We start from the raw sequence: 8,818 nt of genomic DNA, 5'->3' as shown, positions 1-8,818 counted from the left end.
GTACTCTTTCTAGAGTCTCAGCATCTTTTTTACATTGTGGTGACCAAAACTGGATGCAGTATTCCAAGTGTGGCCTTACTAAGGCATTGTAAAGTGGTATTAATACTTCACGTGATCTTGATTCTATCCCTCTGTTAATGCAGCCCAGCACTGTGTTGGCTTTTTTGGCAGCTGCAGCACACTGCTGGCTCATATTTAAATGATTGTTCACTAGGACTCTGAGATCCCTCTCACAGTTACTACTATTGAGCGAGGTATCCCCTATAGTATACCTGTACATTTGATTTTTCTTGCCTAAATGTAGAACCTTACTTTTTTCACATTGAATTTCATTTTGTTAGATAGCGCCCAGTGTTCAAGTCTGTCCAGGTCCTCCTGTATCTTAAGCCTGTCTTCTGGAGTGTTCGCTATTCCTGCCAGCTTGGTGTCATCCGCAAATTTGATGAGTTCCCCATCTATCCCCTCGTCCAGATCGTTGATGAAGATGTTGAAGAGCACTGGGCCTAGAACAGAGCCCTGGGGCACCCCACTACACACTTCCCTCCATGTAGATGTAGTTCCATTGAGGACCACCCGCTGAGTACGGCCGGTCAGCCAGCTACGAATCAAATATTCCTTCCTTCTACTTCTGACAATCTTGATCTCTAGTGTACTCAGATATTATTGTAGGATTTGGTCTACCTTCAGTTTTTCTTTTTCCTATATCAAAGGTGTCTTCAAGGCTTTAGCAAGCCTCTCTTGTAAATCCAGTAAAAATCACTATCCATGTCATTTTCTTGGTTTATCATTTATATTTCCCCTTTAATTTTGAAAACTTTAGCCAGCTTCTTTTATATATCCAGTAGATGTTATCTGGGTCACTCTCTTGGGCTATCACTTGTATTTGCATTTTAAATGTCTTTTATCTCCAAATCCACACATTTTTAATGCAATATGTTTGATTCTACTATTTCTGCATCAAGCAAGATTGTTTTACATCTGTCATTCCTTCATTAACATCTTTTAAACATAGTCTATCCATAGAAGCAGACATTACTATTAATGTTGATATTGTGGCTACTAATTTATGGCTCCATTCTTTGAAGATCTCTAATATTTCAAATTTTATAGCATTTTGTGTCATTTTGTAAATGTAGTATTAATTAAAATCGAGAGCAACTTTGCAATTTAGGGGTCTGGGGGGTGGTCTCTAGCCCCTCTACTAGTCAGTAAAGTTTCTTATCTCTGTTACGATTTACAGTAGATTAAATAATTTTGGTTCCCACAAAAAGCTGTTTATTTCATATAGTTAGTTCCAAAATCTTATAGTAAAAGTTTTCAATGTTCCAAATTTGTCTGGATCTTTAATTTGTTTACAGGTAACCCTTGATTAACAACCACTTGTTCAGCAACCATTTGAAGTTACAATGATGCTAAACGAGTGGTGCTTAGCACTGGCCTTCAAAGTTCAAGCCATCCCAGCACTTCCACAATCACATGATCATAATCTTAGTGCTTAGCAACCAACTCACATTTAAAACTGCTGCAGCATCCCACAATCAAGTGACTGAGATTTGCAACCTACCCTGCCAGCTTTCCACAAGCAAAGACAATGGAAAAGGCAGCAGCAAAAGTTGCAGGTAGCTTAGGTAACTCTCCCCCACCAACTTCCTGCAGCTTACCCACTGGCTTTGATTGTTAGAAGCCGGCAGGAGGTGCTCTGTTAATGACCCACAATCTTCATTGGACTGCAATCGGGACTGCAGGGGTTGCAGTTGCTAAGTGATGCAGACATCTGACACATCACTCTACTACCATGTATTTAGCAACAGAAGTTCTGCTCCCAATTACAATTGTAACTCAAGAACTATCTATATAACTCTTTAATCCAAAATCTTATTTAGCTTTTTCTAAATAAATAAATAATACTAAAAAAAAGCCCAACTACCTCCAATGTGACATGCTGTGGTTGTATGATAAAAAGGATCAATGCAGTCAGCTTTTGAAAAATTGGGATTAAAGGAAAGAAGGAATTTTAACTTAAAGAGGGACAAGTTTTTTTTTTTTTTAAAAAAAACTTGCTTTGAAGATAAATCTAAAATAATGTATTTAAATGAAATTTACTTCAGCAAGATTTGAAGAGAAATGGCTGTATGTTTGGTGCCTTTTTAATTTTTTTTAGAAAGTACTTCTTGTATGGCTCAGTTATAATTCCTAAATTATTTTATTTCCATAGGAATTTGCAGGTGAAGACACATCTGACTTGTTCCTGGAAGAAAGAGAGACAGCTCTTCGACAGGCTCAGGAGGAAAAACACAAACTTCAGATGTCTGTCCCTGGCATCCTTAATCCACATGAAATTCCTGAGGAAATGTGTGATTAAAACAAAAATAACCAGTTTTTCTGTTTTCTTTCTGTACAGCTGCTTTGTTGTAGAAGAAAACGGGACTTGGATATTTGTTGACCAAAATGATGCCAATTTGTAAATTTAAGATGTCACCTAGTGGCCCTTTTTTCTTATGTGTTTTTGTATAAGAAATTTTCTGTGAAATATCCTTCCATTGTTTAAGCTTTTTGTTTTGGTCATCTTTATTTAGATTTGCATGAAGTTGAAAATTAAGGCATTTTAAAAATAAAACACTTCATGCCCATTTTGTGGCTAAGAGTAAAAAAAGGCAAAACATATAACTTGTAAAGTCTATTGCAAAATTAAACATTTTTCCAGTTAGAACACTTTTTTTCTTTTAATTAAGGATAATTTTCTAGTCTGCTCTGCAGTCTTGAAAAAAGGGTAATAAAGAAATCCATCAAATTAATTGTTAGTAATAAGATGAATGCTGCATCATCAGACATGAGCAGCTTTGGGGTTAAGTGATAAGGCTAGGCTACTGATATTTGCAAGTCATATGGCAAATTTGCAGCAAGATCATGTGCATATCATCCCATTGTAAAGCAACTTGGAAAAATATGGGAACACAGTACAGTTAGTTATTTTTACACAGTTCTTTTGTTTTTGTGTGTGTGCTGTCGCTTTGTCGACAACAGCTTTTTGTTTTCCTCAATGAGGAGTGTTGCTCATTTGTGAGCCTTCATTAACTCGAAGTGAAATGGTTAAAATATTTATCCTGTTAGAATAGGCTGCATCTTTTTAACAAGCTCATTAAAGAAGAACTCTGGCTTTTGAGATGACTTCTACTAATTTACATTGTTTACCATGCTGTAGTGCTTTAAGAACACTACTTAAAAAGCAAAATAAACTTGGTTTACATTTATTTTCCTTTCTGTGACTGTATTTTTTCATTGGAATGCTCTATTCACTGTGAAGTTTAGAGTAGGAGAAAATTTCAGTGTTGATCTGCAAAAACTGTATTTCGCAGAAACTTTTATTATCTTGACTGATGAGATACGTAGCATGGAATGGGACAACTTGGCACCCTGCCCCTGCCGTCTGGTTGTGGGACAAGTGGCCCCAGCCAACTGAACGTGGGGACAACTCAGAGCCACAGGACAACAAAGCAGGAAGAAGTAACATTCTACACACGTAAACATATCTCGAGACTTGCAAGATGTTATGATGTTAGATACATATTGAAAACAATTTTAAAAGACAAAGAGTTTTTAAAATTGTAATGGGGTTTAATTAATTATGGTACGTGCTTCTCTAATTCTTCCTCAAAAAGAGCAGCAACCACTCAGCAATGCTACTCTGGAGTGATTACCTGCTGATCAGGTAAATAAATCACAGACATAAAAATACACCCCTGAAAGGAAGGCCAGCAAATTACATAGTTATAAGTAAAGCTGTGCAGATGTTTAATTCCCCTTCCTTCAAAGCTCTCAAAGGGTATCATTTTTCACAGTCTTTTTGAAATAGATGCATATCCACCCCGATTTGGTGCCTCTCAAAATGCAACAAGCCAAGGGCCAAAAAAGGGAAGATTTCTTCCTGCAGTTGCATCTTGGGTCATTCCCGTGCTTCTGCTGGCTCTGCCAAATTGTTTTTTGCTTTGTGGTCTCCAGGAGTGGTCTCTAAGATCATGCAAACACACAATGCACACACTTTTGCTGGGGAGATGCTGTGTTGATCAGAAGCTTGGGGTGAGCAACATTTTTGTTCAAAGAGGCAAAATTGCAGAAGAGGCAAGCTAGAACGAGTGCTCCCAGGAAGGCAGGCACGGGTTTTGGCTTTCAGTATTGATTACTGATACTTCCATGCTGCCTGCTGACTTCTGAAGAAAGGCTCTGGCAGCGCTATTTTCACTGTAAGGTTGCAGGACTCCAAATATGGATTTGTTCTCTTTTGAGTAGATTTATAATTCAAACATTAAATCCAAACAATACAAGTGAACAGCTGCTTGCTGTCACTGGGTTACAACATTCTAAGATTGAAGTTTCAGTCAAAGCACTAATTTCTGTAGTCATTTTTTTAATCCCTCATGTTCATTAGTAAAAACAATGCCGAAGAGAGGATCTGATTCATTTTAAAAAGGAAAAGAAACAACAATCTATAATTAACTAAACACCATTAGAATTTTAAAAACTATCTTTTAAAATCATTTTCAATATGTATCTAAAATTGCAAGTGCTGAGATATTTTTACGTGTAATTGCTACAGATGTTATCCTCTTCCCACTTCATTGTTTAGCAGCAGTGAGTTGTCCCTAATTTGGCCAAGGCCATTAGTCCCACATCCAGATGGCAGGGGCGACCCATCGTCTGTCCGCACCAAGTAGTCCTAGACCAGGGGTAGGCAACCTTGGCTCTTTTATGAGCTGGCTCAGGAATTCTGGGAGTTGAAGTCCACGAGTTATAAAAGAGCCAAGGTTGCCTACCCCTGTCCTAGACCTTCCTAACATGTCTCCTCTCTGATATGATTGGGGTGGACCCGTCCCATTTATCTCCATTTTGCCTGGATGGGCAGCAAGCCGTTCCTATCTGAAGGAATTATATAGAGAAGGTGACTTTCAGTCAATACTAAAGCATAATGCCTCCATCTAGCCTAATGTCCTATTTATTTTTGATTCTTCAAAAGAAATGCCTATTCTCTAGATAAGGTGGACTGTAGAATGAAAGATTTTTCATCCACATTTTTAATGTAAATGTATATTTACTACTAATAAAACTAGCATTTTACTAGTTGTCTCACAATTTTTCAGATTGGTCCTGTTAATATTTTCTGGATCAAAGGAACTGAGAACATGCAGCATTTTAGGTATTTTCTTTGATACCATGAATCTGCAGGTCCAAAGAGGAGAATTCTGAAGAGCTAGATTTCTTTTGGTTGTCCTTATTTACCGGATTTAATAATCTCAAAAAATAGAAGAACTGCATCTGGGCTATCATTTCAGCCTATAGTGAGGGCTTACATGGTTGAGATCTTCAAGAGATAAGTATTTACAAAGTTAAAGCTGTCATATAGAAAAAATGAGATCTTAAACTTGCCATGCTTTCTATATGGCCAGTTTTTATTGCATAGGTAAAATTCCCATTTGAATCTTGAAAATTTATGTCCAAACCGTAGTTTATTTATTCAGGAGGATCCTGGAACACATAAGATAAAGGAAATCTTATCTGGACCATTTTCAATCAGATTTCAAACCTGCATATAGTGCCAAAAATGGCATTGATTCTACTTATGGATGATGTCTGGTAGTCAGATGAAGGTGGTGCATCCACCTTAACTCTTGATTTTAGTGGCTTTTGATTCCATCATTTGTTCACGGTATACTTCTGGATCAGCTCTGGGGATCAAGAGTGGGAGGTACAGTTCTGCACTGGTTTTCTTCCTTTCTCGGGGGTTGATCCCAATTGTTGATGGGGGGAGTCTAGTGCACAACCTCTTCTGTGGGGGGTCTTTCTAGGCTCAACATTCTTTCGCAATCCTATTTGACATCTACATGCAAGCCTATAGGTGAGGTCATCCAATTGCATAGGATAGACCAGGAGTCGGCAACCCGTAAGTCTGGAGCCGCATGTGGCTCTTTCATCCTCTACTGTGGCTCCCAGTCCTCCGCCATTTGCAGTCCCACCAAAAAAAAGAAAGTACTAAAAAAGTTTAATAAATCAATTCAACTCCTTGGGGGGGAAAAAGCTTTCTGCTGCGCCTCTGTTTTCTTCAACTCGGACAGAGCAGAGCCACCCAAGCTGCTAGCAGCCAATTGAGTGCAGAGGAGGAGATTGGCGAGGCCGGCTGGCCAGGTGAGGAGAAGATTGGCGAGGCTGGCTGGCTGGGGAGGGGGGATCATGGTTGAAGAAAGAGAGCTTCCTTCTTGGGCTAAGCTCCCAATTGACCCCCACTTTCCCTCCATCTCCAGCAGCGCGCAACAGTACAGTACCCAAGGGGAGCAGCTTCCTCCGCCCTTCCCCAATTCAGAAGCCGGTTTGCCAACTTGGGGGTGAGAGGTTCGAGATTCCCGCAGGAGTGCACTTGGAACCAGCTTAGCTGCTGCCGCTGCCTTTTCCCTTTCCAGCATCTCCCTTCCCTGACTCCCGGTTCCTCTGCCAAAGAAGCGCGAGCGAAGGCTTCGGGAGAGTTTAGGTTGCTCTGCGCCGCTGTTGCCAGGAGCGATGCTGTCCGAGGAAGCCGAGCCAGTCGGCGCCAAGTCCGGAGGTAGCAAAGCGAGAACAAGATAGAAATAGTTTGTGTGTGCACGTGTGTGTGGGTACATGCAGGCACTTGGACCGGATTAATTAATTAATGGGCAGAAAGGGAGGGGGGAGAGAGAGAGTAAAGAACATTGGGATGAAGGAGAAAAGTTTTTTTTTGTCTTTCTGTTCTCCCCCCCCCCCCCGCAATTTTTCTTTTATATTTTTCTATTTGTAGTTTTTATAGTTTGCACTGGCTTTTACTCTTTTCATTTATAATCCTTAATAAAAATATTTGAAAAACAGAACATTGTAATCAGAGATAGAGAGACGGAGAAAAAGAGAGATAGAGAATAACCTATAATTATGCTGGAATGAAAGGTTATGACAGCTCGGATTGGATTGCAGGATCCTCTCTATGAGTATGGATCATTGTGAGTCCTCTGGCTTTCAGAGGATGATGAAGTGGGTAAGAGATGCCAAGAGGGTGACTGGAGGAAAATGAGTGAACCTGATCAAGCACAATTAAAGTTCTTAAACTTTTCTTTGTAATATTGATAAAGATCGTGAAACATTTTTATGTCCATGTTAAATTCATGAAGAGCTGGCTGGCTGGGGAGGGAGGATCATGGCTGAAGAAAGCGGAGGCGCAGCAGTGGAATTGCTCTCAAACAATAAGAGCCAAGAGCGCTGCTCGCTCGTGTGTGCCCTCCTTATTGAGAGCAATCCTGCTGCTGCACCTTGAGTGGGAAAGATGAGCTTTGCTGCTGAGCCATGCCTGGGCTATGCTCTGCCACTGCCTCCCAAACTCCACCTTCGCTGCTGTGGAAAGCCACAGCGGCACGGCGTTCGGCACAGGGGAGGTAGGGAAAAGTGGCGGCAGGGTGCTTGGCGTGGGGGAGGTAGGGAAAAGCGGTGGCAGGGCACTCTGCAGCAGCAGTGGTGGAACGGTGGAGCGCTAGGGGGGGGGAAGCAGCAGGGTTTTGTGGCTTCCAGTGTTTTTTTTTCTGTGGGAAATGGGTCCAAATGGCTCTGAGTGTTTACGGTTGCTGACCCTTGGGATAAACCTTCATCAGTATGCTGATGATAATCAGCTTTACATCTATGCCCTGTACCAACTTGGTGATGCCATTCTGTCTCAGTGTCTGGAAACTATATTCGATTTTTTGCCTATGCCTCAGTTGAAGGTATATTTGAGAGAAGTGTGCTGCAACTTATTCTTTCCAAATTACATCTTCAACGTGCTTCTTTTTACTCTCAAATAATCAGTTTATATATGAGTTAATAGTGTAAAATCTTCAAGTCAAACTTGGAAATTCTATTGACTTCAAGGACATGCCCATATAGTTTTTCTACAATATTTCTTATTTTATTGTTGCTTGCTTTCTTTTATTTTCTTTCAATTCCCCAATTTGTCTACAGCCCTAATATTTCCTGAACTGGACTAATTAGGCTTCAACTTCCAAGTCAAGGTGAGATCATCCAGGCAATGCTACCTGCTAAGAGTAAACTGGGTACACTCTATAGTTGGATGTCTCCCTTTTGCCATTAGTACTGAATACTCTGAGAGCTCCTTCTGATTCAATGTAATGGTAGCAACCTAAATAAATCCTATTTTGACAGCTAACTGAATCACATATAAATCAAGTAAATCACAAAATCCATTTTGCCATTTAGTTTTCCCCAAGTTCACACCAAAACATGAAAAGAAGTTTAGGATAACATATACCTCAAACTCAGCAAGGGACAGAATTAGACTGAAATCTTCCATTATCACTTGGGTGCATGATTTATGCTGTTGAGGATTATAGCAATTAATTTAAAAGATGGCTAAATGACTAGACAGGGTACTCATACATAGTTCCTTTTCGAATCAGAAAGTGCCACAGGCCCTGTCCTGGACCAGGCATTCAATATGTTTATTAATAATCTGAATTAATAAAATGTGATGATGCTTACACCAGCAATAAAAGGACTGGCCAACAATTTTGGTAGATAAAGATTTTAAAAGCTCTAGGCAGCCTTGAATAGTAAGACAATATTAATGGTGACATTTAGTGGGGGGGAAACAACGTTCTGCACCTGAAAATGGAAAAAAATATGAAAAATATAAATATAAAATGGAGGACTGGCTTGGCAGTAGTACGCGTGAAAAGGACTGATGTTCCAGTACATCAAAAGAACACAGGCTAACAATATGATGCAGCTGTTAGATAGGCAAATGTTATTTTGGGATATATTAATAGGAGCATGG

The 8,818-nt window shown here is 39.9% G+C and overlaps 1 protein-coding gene across 1 annotated transcript in view; it reads left to right on the top strand.

Moving 5' to 3' along the window:
* The window catches only part of XPO1 (exportin 1), a 60,133-nt gene extending 56,891 nt beyond the window's left edge, over positions 1 to 3,242 (top strand). Inside the window, exon 25 of the mRNA XM_015819791.1 lies at positions 2,216 to 3,242. Coding sequence (XP_015675277.1) covers positions 2,216 to 2,362 — 147 coding nt within the window. The 3' untranslated portion in view covers positions 2,363 to 3,242. The remainder of the gene's footprint in view (positions 1 to 2,215) is intronic.
* The last annotated feature ends 5,576 nt before the right edge of the window (positions 3,243 to 8,818 follow it).

This window comes from Protobothrops mucrosquamatus, unplaced genomic scaffold (assembly GCF_001527695.2).
Source record: "Protobothrops mucrosquamatus isolate PMUCROS unplaced genomic scaffold, P.Mucros_1.0 scaffold986, whole genome shotgun sequence".
In the NCBI taxonomy this organism is placed as follows: Eukaryota; Metazoa; Chordata; class Lepidosauria; order Squamata; family Viperidae; genus Protobothrops; species Protobothrops mucrosquamatus.
This window is presented reverse-complemented; position numbering and strand designations above follow the sequence as displayed.